The sequence below is a fragment of the Podarcis erhardii genome, assembly GCF_964252035.2.
Source record: "Podarcis erhardii genome assembly, chromosome: 14".
In the NCBI taxonomy this organism is placed as follows: Eukaryota; Metazoa; Chordata; class Lepidosauria; order Squamata; family Lacertidae; genus Podarcis; species Podarcis erhardii.
In genome coordinates, this window is record NC_138503.1 from 3,426,316 (window position 1) to 3,451,564 (window position 25,249).

General features: G+C 45.6%; 1 protein-coding gene across 2 annotated transcripts in view; it reads left to right on the plus strand.

Annotated features, from left to right (window-relative positions):
• Nucleotides 1-3,763: 3,763 nt before the first annotated feature.
• Nucleotides 3,764-25,249, plus strand: part of FAN1 (FANCD2 and FANCI associated nuclease 1) — a 34,216-nt gene continuing 12,730 nt past the window's right edge. Inside the window, exons 1-8 of one of the 2 annotated variants that reach the window (XM_081838813.1) lie at nt 3,764-7,003; nt 11,953-12,093; nt 13,396-13,591; nt 16,431-16,664; nt 18,234-18,365; nt 20,859-20,967; nt 21,918-22,037; nt 22,245-22,409. In XM_081838813.1, coding sequence (XP_081694939.1) covers nt 5,689-7,003; nt 11,953-12,093; nt 13,396-13,591; nt 16,431-16,664; nt 18,234-18,365; nt 20,859-20,967; nt 21,918-22,037; nt 22,245-22,409 — 2,412 coding nt within the window. In that variant the 5' untranslated portion in view covers nt 3,764-5,688. The remainder of the gene's footprint in view (nt 7,004-11,952; nt 12,094-13,395; nt 13,592-16,430; nt 16,665-18,233; nt 18,366-20,858; nt 20,968-21,917; nt 22,038-22,244; nt 22,410-25,249) is intronic. The other variant, XM_081838812.1, reaches the window with a different exon arrangement.

The window sequence follows — 25,249 nt, forward strand, 5'->3', positions numbered from 1 at the left end:
CTCTTGCCCCCCCCCAATCTTGCCTGCAGAACACTGCATGGTGCCATGCATTAATAGCAAGAGAACAAAGAAGAGCAATAGGATTTCAATCCTTGCTTAGAAACATCAGAAGAGTCCCGCTGCATCAGACCAAAGGATCATCCAGCATCGTGCTTCACACAGTGATCAACTAGATGCTTCTAGGCAGCCCACAGGCAGGGGGATATCCCAGTCCTGATATTCAAAGGTAGACTGCCTCTGAACAGGGAGGGTCCATCTAGCCATCATGGCTAAAAGCCATTGCTTAACCAATTCTCCCCCATGATTTTTAAAATCCCTCTTAAAGCTGTCTAAGACAGCAATCATCATCACATCTTTTGGCAACATATGCCATCAATTTATATTAAAATGCATATGCTGCCTTTCTACTCAAAAGGCCACCAAGGCAGCATGTCACGTAACTGTTTAAGAATGCCAGGGAACAGCTGTCCAGTGTGAAAGTCCTGCTGGAAGAAGGAGATATTACCTGGCTTTCTAATGGTCAACAAGGACCAGGACTCAAGGAAAAGTGCTCCAGAGTTTGGGTGCCATTATTGGGAAGGCCCTGTCATCTCCATGATCTGAACCTCAGGTGGTAGTTCATTGGATTACTGGCATAGCTCAGTCGGTACAGCATGAGACTCTTGATCTCTGGGTTGTGGGTTTGAGCTCCACGTTGGGCAAAATATTAATGCATTGCAGGGAGTTGTACTTGATGACCCTTGGGGCCCCTTCCAACTCTACAATGATTCTACATCAGGGGTCAGCAAACTTTTTCAGCCGTGGGCTGGTCCACTGTCCCTCAGACCTTGTGAGGGCCGGACTATATTTTTTGGGGAAAATATGAACAAATTCCTATGCCCCACAAATAACACAGAGATGCATTTTGAATAAAAGCACACATTCTACTCATGCGAAAGCACGTTGGTTCCCGGACCGTCTGCAGGCCAGATTGAGAAGGCGATTGGGCCTTAGGTTGCCTATCCATGTTCTACATGCAGTGGAACTGCCACTAAGGAGCTCAATGGGCTGGTATGGGTGTGGGAGATCAGGGATCACCAATGTGGTGCCTTCCATAAGTTGTTGGGCAATGGGAGTTGGAGAGCATCAAACTCTGGAGGGCACAACAAACTATCCCTCCTTTAGATACTCTTATGTGCTAGTTGAAGTCTTATATTTTGTTTGGCCAGAGTCTACTGGCAATAAATTTCATTGGATAACCTCATTCCAGTGTTGTTTGAGAGGGGAGGAAAGTTTATGGGAAAGTGGAATTTAGAGGGATTTCACCAAGGTGAAAGGCCCATCTGGTCCACAAACACAATTGTGTAAGCTTCCCCATCCAGTGGTTCTTCTCCTGCTTATGCAGGCAAAAACAGCACAGCAAATGGGGCGTGTCAAACAGGTCAGGAATTCAACAGCACAGTTCTGCATTCACCACTCAGATTAATGGGAACTGCTTCCTTGGAACTGTGCATAGGATTGTGCTGTGTAGCTGTCAAATGTGCACAGTAGCAGAACTGAACCACTTGTGCAATTATTTCCAGCTCATGGAGGGCAATTGATCTGTCACTACTTAGGGTGTGTGTGTTTGTGTATTCACTGCTGCCATCAGTACAGCACTGGAGAATGAATCAAGAGTTCCCATTTGGTTCATGAGCATAACCACCAGCTATTGGGGGGTGGGGGGTGGTGGCAGCAACCTGACATTTTTTTCAGGTATTTATTTTATGAGCACAAGAGATAAAATATAGCTTTGGGATTGACCACAAAGCAAGACAAACTCCTCTGTCCAGCTTCCATCCTAGTAAAAAGCTCACATGCAGACAGTCTCCTGTGGCCTATAGTTCTTTTTCCTAGGATGACATGATGCCACCCAGCCAGGTGAGGTGGGAAAAGGTCCACTCCCCTCCTTCTGGAATCATCCTCAGTTGTCACTATGGCAGTACATCTCCCTCCTTCCGATGCTGATAAATATACAGAGAAGCTGGTCTGACCAGTTCAACAGATTCTCCTACTAGATTCCAAACCTGCCAAGCCTAGAAAAGATTCCCAGATGCCATCCAGACCAACCCTGCTCCTTGCCCACAAATCCTATAACAATATGTTTACTTCACAACATTTAACAGTTTAATGTTGATTTGGGATATGTATTAAAGTACTGTATTTATACACCACTTTTCAGGTGAAACCAAGTGGTCTCCAAAAATATTAAAACCTAGCTAAATATACTTAAGAGTGTGTGGGTTGGGTGCTTACATCCTGTGAGTAAATTAATTGGCATATCTACTCAGAAGTAAGCTCCATTTAGTTCAATGGGACTTACTCTCTGGTAAGTGCATGCAAATTCTTCAGCCTTAGTTTAAAATGATGTACACATTGTATGGTTAAAACAAAATAAAATAAAAAAATTCCTTCCAGTAGCACCTTAAAGACCAACTGAGTTAGTTCTAGGTATGAGCTTTCGTGTGCATGCACACTTCTTCAGATACACAGATACACTTCTTCAGATACACATTGTATGGTTAATTTAACTGCTCTCACTGATGATACCACGTTTGGAAAAGGTACTATTATTTCTACTAGGAATGGTAGTTGTCTTTATTTGCTTATGATGACGCTTCTAGGCCACTGTTATCATTGTCATTAAATGATGGAAACCTTCCCAACGAGGCTTTCAACTAAAATATAATAAAATCTATAACCGCACAAGCACAGCTTGCACCCCGTGCACACGCGGAATCAGAGACTCATAGCGCTGGCGACACGCTGTTTGGAAGTATAGAAATGAACATGAAGGTGTGTTTTAAAAAGTGGAGAAAGAGGGCAGCCCTGCCTTGCACCTCTCTCCAAACCAAGACTATAACGTATAAAATGAAACACGACCCCCCCCCCGGGGTAGATGAGGAAAGGCCCCGCCCCCCGCCTCTGCCTCCCCGCCCACTCTCGTCCTCGCTGGAACTGGGAATCCCGGGCCGCGCTTCGATCCATGGCTCGGGGATGGATTGCGTTTGCCTGGCGCTGGAACGGGGAGTCAGAAGGGCGCGCGCGCGCGCGGGAGGGCGGAGGGAGGTGGGCGGAGCCTCTGCCGGGCTCCGCGGTCGAGGCGCCGGGTCCTTCCGCGCAGCCGCTCCGGTCTGGGGAGCCGCCATTTCTCGCTTCACAGCCTTGGGAAAGGAGGGCCGGAGCCAGCCGTGGATTTATTTAATTGGCGCTGTGCTCCGCCCGCGGCTCGCAAGATAAAAAGACAAGATGGTTTCCTGCCGGTTGTTCAAGTGTTTGAATTCAGCAGTGGCCCTTTTTGTGGAGGGTATTATACTCTCTCCTCATGTGTCATCCTCACAAGAGCCCTTGGAGGCAGATTAGGTCAAGGGGCCTCTGGCCATCAGGTCCAGTCGTGGCCGACTCGGGGGTTGCGGCGCTCATCCCGCTTTACTGGCCGAGGGAGCCGGCGTGCAGCTTCCGGGTCGCGTGGCCAGCAGGACTAAGCCGCTTCTGGCGAAACCAGAGCAGCGCAAGGAAACGCCGTTTACCTTCCCGCCAGAGCGGTACCTATTGATCTACTTGCACTTTTTGGTGTGCTTTCAAACTGCTAGGTTGGCAGGAGCAGGGACCGAGCAATGGGAGTTCACCCCGTCATTGCAGGGATTCGAACCACCGACCTTCTGATCGGCAAGTCCTAGGCTCTGTGGTTTAGCCCACAGCGCCACCCGCGTCCCACTTGAGGTAGATTAGACTGGGCCTAATTCCTAGTCCTGTGCCATCCAGTGTGTGTCATGATTTAACCAGAATCTGAACCTGGGTTCAAACCCTTTTCTGAATTGATTTGTGTCTCTTATTTAAAAAATCATGGCAGTCTGCATCTTTCCCTTCTGTCTCGCTTTGATGGAGTGTCTTGAATGCTGTGGTGCAGTAGTGTCCCCCTTTGAAACACAAGGATAAATAATTGTCTTATTATAAGCCACTAGTGGTGGGAGAGAATCCACTAATCTGGTGCACAGGCCCATCAATTGGTTTCTGAAATGGGGATTCTCAGGCACTTTTTGCAACTAACACATTGCAGGGCTGCAACAAATTGTGAGAGGTTAAAAAATGAAAAGGCAAATGTGAATGAATGCGCCCAGTTATGTTAAAATAAATCAGTTTACTCATTTTCCTCTTAATTATTAACATGAGTGGGAAATGGGATAGTACTGTAGTTCTTCAAAAAAAATAGTGCTAAGATTGATCACTTTCTTAATAGCATATTCAAAACTTAACATGTTTTCATCTGCTTATACTGGAATCATTAGGGTATCACAGAAGCATTTAAGAGGTCTTGTACTTTGTGCTTTACAGTCGAGTGAGCAGAAAAGGTAGATCAGGTTCAGCTGATTTGCAGGAGAATGGCAAAGAAAGTTCACAGTTACTTGACAAAGGCTGCAGCCAAGAAGCTTTACAGTGGTATCTCTGGTTATGTAATTTTGTTGCTGAAAGGAAAAATGCTTTTTGGGAAAACCAGGAGTGGACTTACACATGAAAGTGTAAAATTGCTTCTAATCCTGAAAACAAATTCCTGGGCTGGGCTTGTACTCAGAGGCACCCTGGCCCTTAATTCTAAAGGTCTGCCTGTCCCACCAGTTTGCATCTGGCCCTGACTGATGAATCTCAAGGTACTTTTGCAGAAGCCAAATAGATCCGTCAAGTCTGAAGTCTGTCCACCCATGTGTACTTTACAAAATGCTAACATGACTAAAAATATGGTTCCTTGTCCCAAGATGCTTACAAATTATTTTTTTGGAGAGTGGAACAAGAAAAAAGAAGGCAAGGGCAGCAGTGGACGAATATGGAAGAAAGAATTGCATATTTCTGGTTTAGTATTGATGGGAAAACAACTAAGAGGTTGAGACAAAAACAAAAAGGCAGCTCAAGCAACCAAATATATTAATTTTTTTTTATTACTAATTTGATACTTGCTAATCTCCTTATTAAGTGTACTTGCTTTTACTAACTTGGACACTTTCTACATTAAATCCAGTTTGGAATAAAATCTGGAAGAAACTAATAGCCAAGTTTAAATTTTGCCTCACTACTAAATCCCTTAAGATACCCTAATATCAATAGTACCAGTAGCTTCAATGGCAAATTGTTCCAGAATCTAGGTGATACCTAATGATAAGATACTCAGAGTAGTCCCATTGACTCTTTACTTAAGTAAGTTGATTGCATCTGGTTATGACTTACTTGGATATCACTCCATGTCCTTCAGTAGAGCCAGTGTTGTGTAGTGGTTAGAACATTTGATTAGGGAGACCTGGGTTCAATCCCCACTTGGTGATATAACTCACTTGTTGACCTTAGACCAATCAGCAGTTCTCAGCCAAGCTTACCTCACAGGGTTGTTGTATTGATAAATTGGGGGAAAGGACCATATATGCCTCCTTGAGCTCCTAGGAGGAAATGTGAGGTGTGCATGTGATTGATAATTAAAATGACAAAACATTTTAAACTTTTCCATAAGCCTACCACCTATGAATTTATTGTTATTGTTGATGCAAAACTTAAGCCATCACTTCTGCCGTTTATTCATTGCAGGCAAGGCCATGAAAAATGCTCTTGATAACTTGATGTGAAGAGTTTTTTTTCCGTTTGCATGAGGCGGCTCCTACATTCACCTTATCTTGGGTTCCTGCAATGGCAGAAGAGGAGCTCCCAGGAAATAAAAGGCCTTGTAGAAGCTCAGCCCTCAATAGGAAGAGGATAAAACCTGCCAGGAGGAAGCAAGGAATGGGTGTGGAAGGGACACTGCCTTTATCTGCATCTTCTTTCTCAATTGCTTCATTTTTCAATAATGTTCCCCCTGCCAGAGTCGCCTGTCCTTTGTGTGGGCAGATGGTAGCAAGATATGGAATCAACCAGCACATTGATGAAGTGTGTCAAAAGAGCCGAGATGATGACAGGATTCTGGTGGGTTCGGCGCCTGACGCGGGTGCAGGCCCATCAGTTGAAAATGTGCCTGGTGGTTGCAGTCCGTACTTTGCAAATAATGCCTCGACTCCAGAGAAGTTAGTAGGTGACAACTCTGAAACAAAACCTGAGGTGGGAGGACAGGTGAGCCCATACTTTAAGAAGGGCAGCGGTCTCCCGTTGGGCAATGGTGAGTCAGAGGTTCAGGCAGTTGGGAAGATCTCCCTGGGAAGGCTGTCAACCAAATTGTCCAGGAAGCGTCGTGCTGAAGGTGGCAGCATCTTTACTTGGGATGCTAAGTCTCGGCCAGCTCAAGATGTGTGTGACAGCTCTAGAGTGGAGAATCCAGAAGGCACCACTTCTTCCCAGAAAGAAAACTGGTTGCCCTTTTCAAGGATTCAGAGACAAACTAGTCCAAAAGAAGGATTCGAAGGCAAACGAGAAACCCTGGAGCCCACATGGGAAGGTGACGCACGAACACTCTTGGGTGGTGATGGTTCTGCTCCTGGGTTGTTTCCATCTGATCATCTTGCTTGCGCTGAAGTTGGGCTGCTAACAGAGGACAACAAGGAGCAAAATACTCCTAAGGAGGACTTGGATTCTGATATTTGCAAGCTTGTCGAATGTTCAACAGCTTATAGTAAAGAAGCACCGTCAAACTTGGAAACCACAGACCTCTCTTCTGGTGAACAGGCTCTGTTGCCCAATGTGAAAGGTATTTGTTGCAATCAGACACAAAATATCTCTTTTGCGGGGGGTAACATGGAAGTACTTCCTATGGAAGATCATACAGACTTAAAAAATAAAGTGGTTGATTGTGTTGGTTTGGGACCTTTGGAAAACATGAATTCTCAGAGTCCAAGCAGCAACATTTTAGAGACGGTTCTCAATGGACTCTGCCGTGGAGAAGACCCAGGAGGGCAACCATATTATCTTCAGAATTTTCTGATGGTCCTGCAGGCTGTGCTAGAGAATGAGGATGATCAGAGGCTGTTTGATGAGAATGATTTGGACACCATTGCAAAGTTCTACCAACTCTCAGGTAGCTAATATTATATTCCATATTCTAATGTTGATCTCTATCAAGCCCTCAAGGGTTTCTGTATATCTAGAATCAAAACCACACTGCGCAAGAAAAGTAAGTCTCATCAGACCTGAGGTAAACCCAAGATTTGCAGAAGTATAAAAATCTCCAGGGGTGACCCTCACATATACAGTCATGGGAAAAAGAAAGTACACCCTATTTGAATTCTGTGGTTTTACATTTGAGGACATAATAACAATAATCTGTTCTTTAGCAGGTCTTAAAATTAGGTAAATACAACCTCAGATGAACAACAGCACATGACATATTACACTGTGTCATTATTTATTTAATCCTGGGCTGGATGGACAAACAATCTTGCCTGGTCTAAGGCCTGTGGCCCACCTTTGGGTAGTTGGAGGTTGCAGCAGCTACCCTCTGAAGTAATATAGCGACAGGTGATGACTATCCTCTTGGGTTGGGATGCGGGAAGATGATTACATGCACATAGAGTAATAAACAATAATATTATACACCACTTTAAAAAGCACCTGCTGTTTTCTAAGCTCTGCACATTTGTTAAAGTGTGAGGCAGTTCTTTCTCACAGGTTCACAATCTTAATAGGCAAAACGAAGAGGAGGAAGGAGGAAGCCAGCACTGGGGCACCTGCAGTTTTTGAAATGAGCCAGGCACATTTTGCACCTGGCTATCAGTCATTTGTGACCTAGTGAAGATGCTTGGGTGCCAGAATTGGCGCCTGACACACAGCAGCTTTTTTCTCCCTGCGGTGCTCTGGCATGAGTCAGATTTTAGCTGGAGCTGACAATATATACAATTCATTTTCAGCTTTGTAATCTTACAAAAAACCAACAACCCCTAAACAGGCACCTAAGCATTCTGTTAATGTACCTGACCGTAACCTAGGTTTAAGGGGCCATATGGCAAATAGCTTTTATATCTCAGTTTCTAACACTGGACCTGCCCCTCCTTAGCTGATCGATGGGGACAGGTTGGCCTCCTCACTTGTCCTGATTTTTTTTTTACTTGAGAGGGAAGAGGGGCGACCCTTCGTGCCCTGCACATCTAGTGGGATTTGGATTTAAGACAGTAAGCAGAGCACATTAATTTGCCAAGCAGACAGCTTCTGTTTGGTTCCTGTATGCAGAGATGTTAAGCCGTGCCATTAGATGAGCTCTTTGCATAACTTACATGCTCCCCAATTGGTTGGCTTCTGTTAGAGGCAGATACACTTTTTTACAGCTCTATGAGCCTTTGATGTTGGGCTGATGATAAGCACCTGGGAAAGAGGCTGCACCAGGGCATGATCACTCTGCTTCAGCAATAATTTCTGCTTTGCAAGTCTGGGCTACTGGGAAGCAGGGCTTCTGCGTGATCCACAGGGACCTATTTGAGCTATAGGAGAGTGAAGTTGATTTTGGATAAAATGGGCATCCAGTTCTCTCCCCCCCCCCCACCCATGAGATCTTTCCTCTTCATCAAGCCTAATCTTTGATAAACTGCTGGGCCACAACATTTTTCTCTTCATAGCTCAAGTTAGCCTTCTGTGGCCTAAAACTAAAGTTTTTGTAAGTCTTCTCTATCTGATCCCCTGGAGGCGATCCTTGCTCCACTAAGGTGATAAAGCGAATGGCTGTTTTATAAGCCGTGTGTTTTGAAATGCAGTTGGAAGCGTTTCCCAACTCAGAACCGATTTGCCAATGTCTTTTGTTACCTGGCCCACATGGATTTTATCAGCTGCCTCTCTCTCTGCAGGGTCCCTCATCTCTTGCGTCCATTGTCCACTTCCATCTTGATGTTTCAGCATTTTTAATGTACTTCTTCTTTTTGACAGCCGCTTTGAACTTTTTGGAACCGTGACCTGAAATGTTTTAAATAAAATCTCAGTGAGAGTTTGTAATTAGCCCTTCACCTAATAACCTTGCTATACTTTCATGTTGCCATAAAGATGCTGTTCCCAATCTTGGATGCCCGGATGTTATTGGACTGCAGCCCCCATCGTCCCCCACCAGAGAGGCCAATTGGCAAGGATAATGGGAGTTGTAGTCCACCAATGTCCAGGGACCCAAGGTAGAAGGATGATGCTTTAGAGAGGAGCACTTCCCAAACTTAATCTCTTACCCCTTTGGAGAGTTGAGTCGTATCCCTTCTCAGGTGAATATAATGTGGGGTACTTATAAGAAACACTGCTTTAGAGCTTTCAAAGCCGTTCATGATCACTGCCTGTCTTCCAATACTCCCTCTTAGGTATGCAAATAATATTTTTCCCATGTTACATATAAGGAAAACTGAGGCTCAGGGAGAAGGGATAATCTAAAAGCCATCTAAGTGAGTTCATGTCCCAAGGTGAGATCTGAGGAAAAGTGAAAGTGCATTTGCTTGGAATGCAGAACGTTCAATCCTGAAATCTCCAGATAGGGCTGGGGAATACCCCAGTCTGGAATCTTGGAGAACCACAAAGAATCAGCGTAGATAATATAGAGCTAGATGGTCTGACTCAGACTTAGCTTCCCAGGTTGTGGGCTTCCTAAAGGCACTTGGATGACTTTGGGAAGCAGGCCTGATCCTTGTAAGCTGGTGACTTTTTGTATGTTTTTGGTATGTCTTCCTCTCAGGTAAGCATGTATCCTGATTGCGACTTCAGTCATTTGGTCTCCCGTGATGAGCAGGAATCTGCTCTAGCAGGGTGCTTTCGCAAATTAGAAAAGGATGTTTTGCTTTACTGTAATATTGGCACTGAGTTTGCTTTTTTAAAATAGCAGGACATAATGGTATATTAAATCTTAAGTGTCTCCTACACCTATCCACCACCGCTGAAGGGAGAAGTAAGAAAGAGGGATGATGATCTGTAAAATCAGCATTATTTCTGGCTTTTTGACTTGGGAAGTATCAGAGGGAGAACATCAAAGGATTCTCATCCCCACTGGGAAAATGACAACCTGGGCTTTGAGTATATTCTTCCTCTTGGTAGAAGGTTGCATGAAATTCTCTTTATTGTGACACCCTGGGGTGGAGGAAAATGTTGGGGGAAAGTGAAGAAAGTTTAAGAACCAGAAGGGAAAATGAATTAGTAGTCATTTTCTGACTTAAACGTGCGCCCCCCCCATCTCATATAAAACCAAGGAGCAGACGGATAAGAATGGCAAGATACAACAAAACCCCAGGTGTAAGTGAATAAAGCAACCTAAATAAATCAGGGATGCGGAACAGGATGCAATGGCAGATTATATCCTGAGCTCCTCACCCTTTGCTGGTCAGTTTGACAGATGGTAAGGGCCTCCCACTTGTCAGTTACAGACGTTCGCGTGATGTCAGATGACCTGACTTGAAAGGCAATAATTGGGATCCCGATTCTTTTCTTTCTCCTGTTGCATCCTGGGCTGGAACCAGGAACCTCAGAGTTGTTGCTTTGCAAGCAGGGCTTGTATTGGGTGCCTTTTACATTTGGCGCCAGGTGCAGTCTCCGCTAGGCTAGGCTCCTCTCAAAGGCTCCCATTCAGAAGTTCTTGGTGTATCCAATCAGGATTTGCAGCTGATTGGCAGTGATGCGATTCCCGCTTTCCGAACTCCTGAGCAGGGCCAATCCCAGTGTGCTTTGCAGCACCCTTGTTCAGCATTTTTTTTTTTTTAAGTCATATATCAAAAGAGTTGGGGATGCATTTGAACTTCGATCAGGGTCAGCTGATGTGTGTTTGACAGCAAAGCTGCCATGTGTCTTCCAACTACAGTGGTGCCTCGCAAGACGAAATTAATTCGTTCCGCAAGTCTCTTCGTCTTGCGAGTTTTTCGTCTTGCGATGCACGGTTTTCCATAGGAATGCATTGAAAATCAATTAATGCGTTCCTATGGAAACCGCCTTCCCCCGACCTCTTCTGGCGGGCGGCATTTTAAAATCGCCCGGGACAGCGGAGGACTTCTCCGCTGTCCGGGCGATTTAAAAGCCCCTGGGAAGGCAAGCAGGGGGGACAAAGACTTTTGCCCCCCGCCTGCCTTCAGAAGAGGTCCAGGACAGGCTTCGCGGACCTCTCCGCAAGCAGCGGGAGCGCTCCTCAGGCTTCGCGGCCCCGCCGCCTGGCTTCGGGACATCGTTCCGATGCCAGGCGGCGGGGGGAGGCTTTCTCGCCCCGCCGCCCGGCATCGGGACGATGCCCCGAAGCCGGGCGGCGGGGGGAGGCTTTCCCGCCCCGAAGCCGGGCGGCGGGGGGAGGCTTTCCCGCCCCGAAGCTGGGCGGCGGGGGGAGGCGTTCCCGCCCCGCCGCTCGGCTTCGGGACATCCTTCCGAAGCCCGGCGGCGGGAGGAGGTGTCCCCGCCCCGCCGCCAGGCTTCGGAGGAGGTCTGAGGACAGCGGGGAAGACGAGCTGCGCTTCCCCACTGTCCCGGAGATTTCCCTATGGGCTGTCGTCTTGCGAAGCAAGCCCATAGGGAAATTCGTCTTGCGAAGCACCTCCAAAACGGAAAACCCTTTCGTCTAGCGGGTTTTCCGTCTTGCGAGGCGTTCGTCTTGCGGGGCACCACTGTATTTTGCAGTGGTTCCCAAAGTGGGTGGTGTCTCCCCCTGGGGAAGTGGAATTACCTAGAGGGGCACTAAGAGGAAGTGGATGTTAGGGCAGCGGTGAAACTGTAAATGACTACCAGAAGAAGAGCTAGGACCACTGCATCAAGTTCATCTGTTTTGTTGGATTAATTTAACTAAATAGTTTTGATTGTATTTTGTCTAAATGTGCCATTGATTGTTACTGTTTTGAATTTTATTGAGCTATTATATGTTCTGAATAATGCTTTTGATAGGGTAGGGTGGGAGGCATTGGGGATGAGTTTATGGGACTAAGGGGGCAGGAGCCTGAAAAACTTTGGGAACCACTGGTGTAGATGTGGATGCAATTCCAGACTTAGAAAGCACCTTTAGAATTTTCTCTGCCCTTCTCCTGGCTTATGATGCTACTGCAGCCAGCGCTCAGAAGTTATACGTCAGACTTTTCCAACGCAAGCTGAGTTGGATAAAAACGAACAAGATAGTCTACTTGGAGATTGCTGAGGATCTCTCATCATACATCAATGAGCTTGTTGGAACAGGATTCTTGCAGTCAGGTATGTCTGTTAAAAGTTTGCATGACAGTTATGTGGAATAAAATAATGTGATAGTTCCATTTCTGAACTGTGCCACTGCAGGTGGGGCTTTTTTGGTGGGGGTGGGAGTAGATAAAAAAGTAGCCCCATATGAAAAGGAAAAACAAAATATTGTTGTAAGTAGCATATCAGGGAGAGGGAGAGGTAATAATGCTTTCCGTAAGATAGGAGTTTTGGGGGTTGTTTTAAACATGGGCAGCATTCAAAAAGTTGACCTCCCTGCATACACTCTGGAATGGTACAATCCAGGAAGATCTCAGCCACTCCCGCTCACTTGCAGAAATAGCGTAGGCCTGGGATGATTTGTGCCTTCAGTTTTGTACTGCAGGTAACTTGCAACTTTGTGTGGTAAATAGATAGATAGATAGATAGATAGATAGATAGATAGATAGATAGATAGATAGGGGTGGAAAGGGAACAGACGTCTGGGGGAAAAAAGACTTTGGCAATCTCACCCACCATTGAACTCAGGGTGTTTTTGCTATATGCAATTTTTGCTTTAGGCGCGATCCCTGGAACATAATCCCTGTGTAAGTTGAGAGTTGCCTGTATTTTCTCTCCTTGATATTCCTCAGGATCTTGTTACCTGCCCCAAATCTACAAGGTGGGAAGGACACGGACACAAGTAAATGTAGAATGCCCCTTTGCAGTTTGCAGGGTTTCAGCTTAAATTATAGGCAGGAGAATCTGCATACTTTGTATGCATAGCATCTTGGGTTCAGTCCCTGGTATCTCCCACTGAAGGATCAGATAGCTGGGGAGAGGGGTGTGAGTACAACAGTAGCCCTGATGAGGAGGCAGATCTGCTGCCTGGTCCTTCCCATGTGGGATCTGCTAGCTTCAGAGCCTGCATCTCATGCCCTGCACACCAATCAGGTGCCTCTGCCACCAGACTTGAATGACTGGGCCACAGGCTCCTCAGAGGATCAGGAGAGACCTTTAAAGCTTTTCCCAAAACAGCCCCTGCAGCTTCTACTCTGTCATTGTTAGCATCTCTCGGTCGACTTATCCTTTGTAAATTAGTCCCTCCCTGCCTCTCCACCACAAATAGCTTTTTAAATTTGTGGTATTCATAGCATGGTTTATAATATGTGTGGTGTGTGTGTGTAATGAGGCAGTAAAACCTCACACTTTAAGCAGAGGATGTGTCGTAACTTACACAGTGACTGTGTGGCGTTCTTTGGAATTTCATGTAGCAAAGGACTTGGGTATCTATGGGGAGTCCCTTTCATTATTCTTGCATTTTTCCCTGTGTACCTGCAGAGGCAGAATTAAAAGATCTGTCTGAGGCTCTTGACTTGCTTTCTGCCCCTGAGCTGAAAACCTTAGCAAAGGTCTTCCACCTTCCAAACCCAAATGCACAGAAACAGCAGCTCCTGGAAGATTTCCTCCGGTTGTCAAAGCAGCGCTCAGTCTTCAGCAGGAACCAAGCTGGCATTCGGAATGTGATTCTGAAAAGGTAACTTAACTTTTGAGTGCCTTCCCTTCTAAAATGAAGAAATAAAAACATCAGAATTCTGCATCAGGGCCACCTGATGCAGTAAAAGATGCCAATTAACTACATTGCAAAACTTTCTGTTGTTAAAGACTGATAGATGAAAATCTTGTCCTTTCAGTTGTTAGCAGAAAGTTTTGAGGTTGATTCCCGAAGAAGCAAGGAAATAAGGCATTTTTGTCCATAACACAGTTGGTGTATTGCAGAAATAAAGAGAATCATAGAATCATAGAGTTGGAAGAGACCACAAGGGCCATCGAGTCCAACCCCCTACCAAGCAGGAAACACCATCAGAGCACTCCTGACATATGGTTGTCAAGCCTCTGCTTAAAGACCTCCAAAGAAGGAGACTCCACCACACTCCTTGGCAGCAAATTCCACTGTCGAACAGCTCTTACTGTCAGGAAGTTCTTCCTAATGTTTAGGTGGAATCTTCCTTCTTGTAGTTTGGAGCCATTGCTCCGTGTCCGCTTCTCTGGAGCAGCAGAAAACAACCTTTCTCCCTCCTCTATGTGACATCCTTTTATATATTTGAACATGGCTATCATATCACCCCTTAACCTCCTCTTCATCAGGCTAAACATGCCCAGCTCCCTTAACCGTTCCTCATAAGGCATTGTTTCCAGGCCTTTGACCATTTTGGTTGCCCTCCTCTGGACACGTTCCAGTTTGTCCGTGTCCTTCTTGAACTGTGGTGCCCAGAACTGGACACAGTACTCCAGGTGAGGTCTGACCAGAGCAGAATACAGTGGCACTATTACTTCCCTTGATCTAGATGCTATACTCCTATTGATGCAGCCCAGAATTGCATTGGCTTTTTTAGCTGCCGCGTCACACTGTTGAGCCCGTCCTTTCAAATGGCATCTGTGAGATATATCTCTTTCCTGCATTTCTGTTTTTGGTGCATTTTTCTTCCAAAAAAAGAAAGGAATGAGATTGCTACTTCTCAGGAAGTTGAATTCTGTTCCCAACAGAGACAGGAAAACATACCAGTATTCTGTGTCTCCATAATTTGTTCCTACACTTTTTAAAGAAAGATAGAGGCTAGAGGATATTTGGTTTTTGCAAAGCCTCTGTTCTTTGCTTCAAGAAATGCTGTACTTTCTGTTCCACTGTAATCCAGTTTTCAACAGCTGCCATAAGCACAACAGGCACCTTTCAGGAGACTCCTTTTTATAATTCACTCTTGAACTATGCACTGGTTTTTAAGCAGATGAATATCCTGGTTGATGTGTGTGTAATTTTGGAGGAGCATCTCAGCACTTCAGCTGCATTGTTCTATCTATTTTTGTAGGTGGCAGAGGAAGAACATAAAGCTAAGGGAAATTCTATTCCTGAGCTGATGTTGTTTAAACATACTCATTTCGCTTTCATACGCATAAAAAGGGTGAACATAAATGAAATGGATCTTTCTGATTGAAAATTACAAGAAATCAATATCACTGATGCATGGACAAGGTCATTGCAATACGATGGTACAAGGAGCAAAATAGACGATAGTGCATTTAACCAAGAGTTGTTAGCCATAAATTGCCATGTGTTTGAGGGGATATTAAATTTTTGTTACATGCAAATTCAATGAAATGATACCATAGATCACCAAATTTGTCTGTTTGGTTTCCTTTTCTTAGCGCTTTCACCTTGTGTGTTAATTTTTTGCATCAGAGCAGCAAACCAAATATCTTGATAATATATGTGTAGTAAATTTAGATGTGGTGTGTTCCATTGCCTTGCTGAAGTTAGCCCAGCAGTTTCCAGTTGCATGATTTGAGATTATTATGTTGTTGCTGAGTAAAGTTTGCAGAGCTGTTTGCTTTAGGAAAAGGACCACCTTCAATCCAAAGAACCTGTTTGCAAGGAGCATGCAGTAACTGTTCTAGCAGCGGGGGAACAGGGAAGTGACTCAAAAAAGTTAACTTGGTCCAGTTTCAGTTGGCATCAAGGCTTAAGGGATCAGACAGTGGCTTCATAGAAATAGGGGGGGGGAGGAGGGACCTGAGAGAGAGAAGGTTGTCCTGTGTCACTTGGCATTTCCCAACCTTGGTGCCTTCTGGATAATTTGGACTGCAGCTCAACATTGTCCATTCCTGTTGCCTGGGTCTGATGTTCGTCTAGTGGGTTGAATTCTTGGAAGGAGTTCACAGATCTCGGGGCCACGGAGGGAAGGGAGGAGTCACTTGAGAAGGCAGGAGAACGTGGACATTTGGAGTCACAGAATTGTAGAGTTGGATGTGTACCCCACAGGACATCTAGTGCAGCTCCTGCAATCCCATGGGGCATGTGATGATGATGATGATGATTTGTTTTGTCTACAAGTCTTTCTCAACTCTGTAAGAGGCACTAAGGTTTTGGAAAGTGCTTGCTTCCTTTTATCCTTAGGTATGCTTTGTGATAAATACATTTACACCCACATTCACACTCACCCTCCCATCAATGGAATTAGACTACAAAGAAGCATCCTGTTGCAAGCAAACAAATAAGGTGTGTTGTTTACTGGGTTGCAGACGGTGAGTGTGTACAGGGGTCCAGGACAATGCCTCCCATCTGCAGATGGGCCCATAGGCCCAGAACGGTTGGCAACCCCTGGCCTAGTAATCTGCCAGAGAAACAGTTGGAAAAAAAATGGTTTAGGGGCTAAAATCCTTTTAAAGAGCCTCGCCCTTACAAAAGAGTCAGCCCCATTGGACATTGTGGGACATAATTCTAAGCAAGCGTTGGACCATGTGTCTCTGTAGAAGACCTGAGGGTGTTTAGTTCATGTTGACTTTCCTTTTCCTTCTTCTTGTTGTTGCGTACTCCTCAGAGCAAAAGATGTGGCTGGCAGATCTGTCAGGGTTCATAAAGTTCCCCGGACAGTCTTCTCACGGGTGCTGCTGCTCTTTTCCCTGACTGACCCAGTGGAGGATGAAGAAGCTGGAAGTGGTGGCCAAGGACAACTTTCCACAGTCCTCATGGTGAACATGGGCCGCATGATCTTCCCCAGTTACACAGTCAACAGGAAAACCCAGATATTCCAGGATCGGGATGATTTCATCCGGTAGGGAGGCATCCAGAAGGCCCTGGATACTGTTTCCCGCCCTTCTTACTGTAGTTTTTCTAATTACTTTTTACAGAAGGAGCCCTGCTGGACGAGGCCAGAGACCCACCTAATCCAGCGATCTGTTCTCATAGTGGCCAGCCAGGTGCCCAGGGGAAGCCTGCAAGCAGGACTTGAGGGCAACACACTCTTCCCACCTGAAATTCTGCACACCTTCGATTTTTAACCTCTGTGAAAGCTTTTATACATTTTGTTAGTTTTTGTATAGTACTGCCATGCAGTGGCTTCTGGTCTTATTATTGTTGACATGTTTTAATGAATTGCTACGTTTGCTTTATGATGAGTTTAAAATGTGACAATGTGAGCCAGTGTGGTGTAGTGGTTAAGAGCGGTAGTCTCCTAATCTGGGGAACCGGGTTCGCGTCTCCGCTCCTCCACATGCAGCTGCTGGGTGACCTTGGGCCAGTCACACTTCTGTCTCTCAGCCCCACTCACCTCACAGAGTGTTTGTTGTGGGGGAGGAAGGGAAAGGAGAATGTTAGCCGCTTTGAGACTCCTTAAAGGGAGTGAAAGGCGGGATATCAAATCCAAACTCTTCTTCTTCTTCTTCTTCATATAATCCAACTGGGTTGTTTTTGGGACTGTCAGGGAAGAGTGCTCTGCTGCTCAGATCCTGCCTGCAGCTTTTCCACTGTGAGAACAGGATGCTGGGCCAGATGGGCCATTGACATGGTCCATATGTTGATATATTATGATTTGAAATGGTTTGGCATTTGATTGTTCTGACAGTGATGCAAATTAAAAAGCTGCATGCAAATTTAAACATTAAATATTTGAAACCTACGGTATGTGGAAAAGGAAAGAACGTTCATAAGTTGAGGTCCAATTACCCATCCACCTCTCTTGATATAAATATAGACCCTAAACTTGGAGTGCGTAACCTGTGGACCTCTGAAAAAAGATTTGGGGACTCAGCTCACAGGTTTGGGAGTTATGGCATGATGCCATGATTCCACATTTAAGAAATTCTGTTCTAATTGGGATTTGGCAGGTGGTACTTTTACCATAATTGTAGGCAGTCTTCCCCAACCTGGCGCTCTCTACATGCAGGTCAGACCGTGGTCAGCTAGGTCTGATGGAAGTTGCTTCCTAAAGCACCTGAAGGGCAACTGGCTGGGGAAGGTGGATTTTACAGATCTTAGTTGGGATGCTGTTATTATGGTGGCACACCATTCTGTAACTCTGAGGAAACACCAGGCTGAATGCTGTTCTGATTTGATTGCTGGCTGCTGCTGCTATAGCAGTAATCTTTATTGTTAAGTAGGTGTTTCAAAACTATCTTTAAAAATATGTTGTATGAATTTGCTTAATAATGCTATTGTGAGGCACCTTAGAAGAAAGGTTTCATCTCTAAAAGCTGGGATATAAATACTGCATAAACAAATGCTACAGCATAATCTGTTCTGAGATGGTGGCCTTCATCTTGAAATCATTGCTTTAAATTATTATTATTATTTATTTATTTATTTATTTATTTATTTATTTATTTATTTATTTATTTCTTACTAGGTATGCCAGTGCTGCGTACTTATCAAATGACATCTCTGTGGCTGTGACCCATGGGAACTGGAAGGAGGCGCACAGACTCTATGAGGTGGCCAAAGAAATCTGGCAGGAGTTGAGGGAACACTTTTCTTTGAGGTATGAAGGCTGAGTGGAGCAGGAGGAGGCAAGGGGGGGGGTGTGATCTGCAGTGAACACATGTGTGGGCTAGGGCTTGATGCAAGTTGTACTCAAAAAAGTGGAAGGGGGGCTGAAACAAAGTGTGATCTCATTTCCGCTGTATTATTATTATTATTATTATTATTTATTATTATTATTATTCTCATCATCCCACCTTTCTGCCAGAAGCAGGACTCAAGGTCCCCCCCCCCCGATTAATCATGGATAAAACACCAAAAGTTCAAAACATATAAAATACAGTTTTAAAAGTCATTAAACTATAATAGCATTTAAAAGATGTAAAAATAGCAGAGCACTCTTAAAAGCCATTTCCTTAAAAACAGTCATTTCCCCAAAGCTTGCAGAATTAAAGCAGTCTTCACCTGATGGAGGAAGGACAAGTAGGGAGCCAATCCAGTTTCTCTGGAAAGGCGTTCCAGAGTCTAGGAGCAGCCACTGAGAAGTCCCTCTTCCCATTTTTGCACCAGATGTGCCTGGGAGGGAGGTGGGACTGAGAAAAGGGCCTCGCTTGAAGAGCTGGGCAGCTTCATGTGGGAGAATACAGTCCTTTGAATAGCCTAAGCCTAAGCCATGAGGGCTTTATAGGTCATAAGCAGCACTTTGAATTGTTCCCAGAAACAGCCAGTGGAGAGCTGCTATAATGAGGGAGTCGTGTGCTCCCTATAACCAGCCCTGCTCCACAGTCGGGCTGCAGCTCCTTGGGACAGCTGCAATTTCTGAGGACCTCTCAAAGGCAGCCCCACGTGTTACAGAAATCCAAATGGGATGTAACTAAGGTGAGTGTAACTGAGGACAGATCAGGCATCTCCACTGGTACAGTGGCTTTAACTCTGCAAAGGCAATCCTGGCCACTGCAGAGACCTGGGCATCCAGGATCAGGGCTGAATCCAGGGCGGGTGTAGCCTGCCTTTGACAAGTGGCTCATGTTCTCTGCTATAAATAAAACCAGAGTCTGTTTTGTTTGCAGCTTTGGTATTCTAGGAAGCATTGATCATCAGGGTTTATTTGTCACAGTTCCATGTTTTTGTTCCTCAGCTCCGCAGAGGTGAATTGGGGAATGGGTTTTCATTTTTCCCTGAAAAAGAGCTTGCAGGCGAATTTATTCTTGACAGTAAAACCCTTGAATAGCTTAGGGTATTATTCCTGGCCAGAAATTCAAGAGAATAATAAAGGGCCTCATTTTATAGTTTATAGTTCATAGTTTAAAAGATTCCTTTGAGAAGGCTAACATCTATTGTGGCATAAGCTTTCTTCAGTACACTGGCGAATCTTTGTTGTCCTGAGATTTGGCCATGTGGGAGGCCTTTTGCAAGACCTCGTTACCCTGTGCATATGGGAACCAGCCTCATGTTGACTCTTCCGCTTCCAAAAGGATTCTGTAGAGTTACAGTGAACTGCTCTGGATATTTGGCCGACTGCCTTCAAAATGTAGTCCAGCCTTCCTTCCTTGTTACTTTTTTGCGCAACACAGATTTTATTTTAGATTCAGGTAGGTAGCTGTGTTGGTCTGACGCAGCCAAAATAAATAATAAACACTACTGCTTTATAATGTGATCATGGAACATCCAGAAAATATATAACAATGCAGGTATGTAAGAACATGAATCCTTCCCAAAATATAATTATTAAAAAAGCCTCTTACATCTGTACCTTAACTCAATGAGAGGTGTATGTGAGCTTGCTTTTGCCAGGTAATCTCATTTGTATTAGGTCTAATTTGAGACGAACAAACTCTTGTCTCCTCATCACCACAAAGAAGTCTTTCTCTTTTCTGATCTTTCATATTTGTCAGAGCTGAAAATCCCTGTTCACAACAATATGTCATAGAGAACTATAGAAGAATAGCCAAGGCTCTTGAAGAGAGGCATGGATACTGTTTCTGGTTGTATATCCAAAAAGAGTCCAGTGCATGTCACACACTGAAATGTTGAGTGTTTCTTTGATTGTCTCTGAATCTTGCTGCCACACATGCCATCCTGTCCTGCCTCACCTGTTGAGAACCCCCGCACTAAGCTATATCCCCTTCCTAGAAACATGGAAGGCTGTGCGGTACTGTGCCAGGCTGTTGGCCTATCTAGGTCAGTAATGCCTGTACTCTAGGCAGGATTTCAGGCAGGGGTCTTCCCCATCTCCACCTGGAGATGGCAGGGATTGAACCCGGGACTTTCTGTGTGCAGGGCCAGGCCCTCTACCACTGAGCTGCGACTCTCCCCTGACATAGCAATAGGAGGGATACCTGTGCATTGCAGGAAATGGTGGCTGTCTTACAGCTTTTGCTTCTCCCAAGCAATTGCCCATCTCCAGCCTTTTTCATAGAATCATGGAATTGGAAGGGACCCAAGGGGTCATCTATTCAAACCCCATGCAGTACACGAATCACAGCTAGAGTGGGTAGTTCCATGGCAAAGACTTCCTGTCCTGTATGTTTTGTCCCCCCCCCCCCCTTTGCAGGTACCATGCAGCCCTCCCGGAATACTTGAGGCGTTTCACTGTTGGGTGGGTGTACACACGAATCTTCTCCCAGGGTGTTGAGATCTTGCAGAGACTACATATGTATAAGGTAATTAAAAATAAATGAATGAATGAATGAATGAATGAATAAATAAATAAAGTGCCTTTCACCAGCAGGTCCCAGGGCAGGTTACAGCAATTAAAAAATCCAGAATTAAAAATGATTGAGATGTATTCACAAGGAATAGTGTGGGCCCTGAAAATGTATGTCTCAGATATCTGTCAAAAGGCCAGGGCAAAGAGGTGTGTCCTCATCATTCCCGAAAAGCTGTGTGGTGAAGAAGCCAGGCATTTAAATGCGCAATGTGCTGGGGCCAGGGAATGCCGGACAACAAGCACTTCTGTAGCAAAGTCATAAAGCTGACTGGAAGCTCTGAAAGGACCAGCCTGTCCTGGCTGCAAATGGTATCGAATTCCAATGTTCAGGGTATGTGGCCGAAAGGGCACTATCCATGCAAAGGGGGCAGGTGTCAACGGGCTTGGTGGAAACCCTGAAGATTGCTAAAAGTACAAACAAAAAACTACTTAACACTCAGGCAATTTTTGTTGCAGGGCCACTGTCACGTTTTACTACTAAGCATTTCTGTATTGCAGTTTAAAGTCTTTGAAGTGCTTCACATACTTTCCCTTGCCATAATCCTTACAACAGACCCTGTAAGATAGGCTTCTATTACTTGAGTGCCCCCATAATGCAGATATAGAAAGCTGGTGTTCCAGCTTTCCCCAGGGCCACCTAGAGAGCTTGTGGCAGAGGCAAGGAGTGAGATAGGAGTTTCCCAATTCACAGCACGGTCCAGGAATGGTCAATGTGGCCCCCTGCAGATGTTGCTGGATATCTAAACTAGCATCATCTTTTGACCATTGACCATTCTGACCAGGGCTGGTGAGATCTGGGAGTCCAGCGTAGTTTGAGGGCCACAGGTTAGCTATCCCTGGCTTAGTCCCTTGGTCACCAAGCTACACACCTTTTTTTGACTGTTGGCCTCATGTCTGCCCTAGGAGGCAGTGGAACAGCTTCAGGATCTTTTGGCCCAAGACGTTTATTGTTCTGACAGCAGAGGACGGTGGTGGGATCGCCTGGCTCTTAACTTGCACCAGCACTTGAAAGACACAGAGGAGGTAAATGCACCCATCTCTGCCCCCTTTGCACCTTGCTTGGAAGGGTGATGTCTACTCTCCTTGCTCTCCCACAAGCACCTTCTTCCATCTGGCTTGTCAACCCTGGATGGGGCAACTTGTGCTTGAGGACCTCCACCTGCCCCTCTTGGTTTGGTGGGGGGGGGGGTCCGTTTGCTCACCTCTCTGCAATGCTTGCTTGTCTGCTAGGCCATCAGGTGCATCAGGAAAGGTCTCCAGGACCCATTTGTTCGCACAGGCCATCGACTCTCCCTGTCCCAGCGAGCCCAGAGGATGAAAAATTCTTCAGCGTGTAAGAAGATAGGGCATCTCCTCCAAGATCTGCCGCTTCTTTCCGTGGAAGATGTTGCCCATGTGAGTAGCTATTGGATGTCCGGAGAAGCCTCTCTTTTGTGGTCTGGTGTACATTTATAAATTGGGAATGTGGAAAGGTGCCAGACTGTTTTTTTTTCTTTTTCATCTTGGCTTCTAAAATGGTTCACACCCAGTTCATACATAATGCTAATCCATGGTTTGTTTAGCCAAAGGTGGTGCTTTTGTACATGTGAACCTAGCAGGTGTCAGGGACTGGCAGGGCACTGAGGAGTGGGTGGCAGAGGCTGTAGGGCCAGAGACTGACCCAGGGGAAGGGGGCAGTGGTTTGTGGGGTTTTGTGCCTGCTGCAAGGCAGGAGCCAGGGCTGAAGGCAGGGGAAGAGTCTGAGCAGGAGGAGCTAGGGGAGGAGATGCAGGATACAGGGCAGGAGCCAGTCCTGGAGGAAGCCAAAGTGCCTGACAGGGAGGCGGTGGAATCCCCTCCATCCCCTCCACCACGGTCCCTCAGGACCAGGAGGGGCTTGAAGAGACAGGCACAACAGCAACTTCTGTGTAGCAGAAGTCACAGGTGGCTTGTGTGTGCCCCTTTAGACGAAGGTTCTACAGTTTGGGTGAAGGCATGTCATGCTGTTGTTCCAACAGTCCGGTTCAGTGCACAGGCTGGGGGAGGGGGTGCCAGCTACTTGGTCTCCAGAAGAGTGTGTGTGTTCTGAACAACTTAGGAGCTGCCCTAAGTGCATGCTTCGTCAATAAAGAGTTAAACTACCAGCTGTTTGTCCCCCTTGCACTGGGTATGTTAAGGACAGCAGGCTAACCATGGTTTGTTTTTTGGCAACAGGCCACAGTGTCAAGCCATGGTTTGTTGGTGGTCTTAACTGTGGTTGGGCATTATGTCCAAATCCAGCAGCCTTGCTTAACTGTGGTTTGTTGAGCTACTCCACCCTGGATGTTCGCCAAGCTTTGACGAAACAAGCTGTGGCTTGTTGGCCTGTCTGCCGCTGGTTGTAGAAACTGATCAGAACAAACTAGGTGTTCACATTCTGCGTCGGCCATTCATGAGCTTTTATTGTCACAATGCAGGGTGTTAGGAATTCTTTGATGCAAACTAACACAATCCCAGAGGAAGTGTTTTTGTGTGTGGCATATTGCCCCGTTCAGATAACTCAGGAGTAGCACCTGCTCTTTGTGTGCCTGCAGTTAGAAAGAGTCTCCCTGGGAAGGTGGGTGAGCAAATAGTCTGAGTTGGTATAAACCATCTGGTTATATTGAGTTTTACTAAATGTAGGAGCCCTAGCTCAGAGACTGAGCAGCAGCCTCTCATGCAGAAGCCCCAGACGCAGTCCTCAGTGCTGCCAATTAGAACAATCTCAGATCGCAGGTGATGGGAAATAACTTTTTCCCTTGGTGAGCCACTTCAGCTGACTGGCATAGTGGGCATGTGCCAGCTGATCAGTCAGACAGTCCAAACCATTAATAAACTGCTGGCCTTCTTTTTAGGAAGCTGGATTTTGGGGCTGAGGTGCACAATTGGGGCCTCCTATCTATATGTACAGAGCTGCAGCAAGCACCCAAAAGGTGCCATTCTGTGCCCTGCAGTGACTCCACTAGAGTCAGAATCAGAGCAGCAGATCTGACAGCATCAAAGCTGCTTCAGGTGTTTGTGGGGTCTGTTCGGACAGTATTGTTATTAAAACCTGGGGAAATGTGCTGTCCTGCATCTGACCTGCGTGGTCTTGGGTGTGCACTATTTGCATGCTTGTCTGCATGAATGATTGTGATGCATTTTGCAGATTGCATTTTAAATTGTTGTTCTTTTTGAAGCAATTCTAACCATCCTTTTTCTGTACTCCTCTATTTCTCCTCACTGCCTACCATCCTTATACTTCTCAAAATGATCCTTGAGTTGCCACTTTCCTGAACATGTTTTGCCCAACTGCATTCTTTCTCCTGCAAGAGCTGCCATCAGAGCACCAGCCTCTTGTGTCTTCCCATGTCTCATTTAATACGCTTCAGAGGCCTATGTTCCCTTCTGTGCTGTTCTCCTCCTTTGCTGTCCCCACCTGAGAGCTGCTTCAGCAGTCGTATGGGGCTTCCTTCCTACGTGTTCAATGAGACGTGCAATGTGAGAACAAATTTCCAGTCCTTACAGCAGCCCCATTTGTCAGTCCCCAAAATGAGTCAAAGGGCTGACAAGGAGACAGCACTTAAGCGCTGGGTGGTCTTATTTTTAGCTGGTGTTAGCGAAGTTTAAGTAGCAGCCTCTCTTCCCTCTCACCCCCCACTTCTCTCTCATTATAATTTAGAGTTCTGTAAGTGAGAAAACATTGCAGTGCACAGTGTTCTTGTCCAGGGTGCCAGCCAGTCAGCTGTGCCCAATGGCAGGATACTCCATTCATCTTCTCTCCTCTCCCTCGCCGCCTGGTCACCCAACAATCTGTTGCTACTGAGCATGCTCAATATTTATTGGGCTAGTTTTGGATTTTTACCACTTTGCAGGTTTTTCTTTTCCCTAAAGGTTCTTTGTCATTCTGCAAACTTTGGACTTCTTCTCCCAAGGCTGAGGATACTCCCTCTTTTGCATAGGGGGTATATAGAGGATAATAATTGATTTCTGCACTTTGATTGATTGTTTTTTATATAAAAGATTTTTAAAAGTTTTTTCAAACAAATATGAAAAAAACATTAAGTTTCCCCCAGTCACCCCCCTCCCCCAGGAACAGAAGATGTATCAGATTTTAGCATAAGTGTGATGGGATAATGAGCTGCTTGTGCGTAAAAGCTTGATCCCTCTGGGGTTTGGCTGGTCATCCAAACCGATGCACTAACGGAGCCCCCAAAGCATGACTCCGTCAGTCGCTGGTAGAATCTGACAGTGGGCGT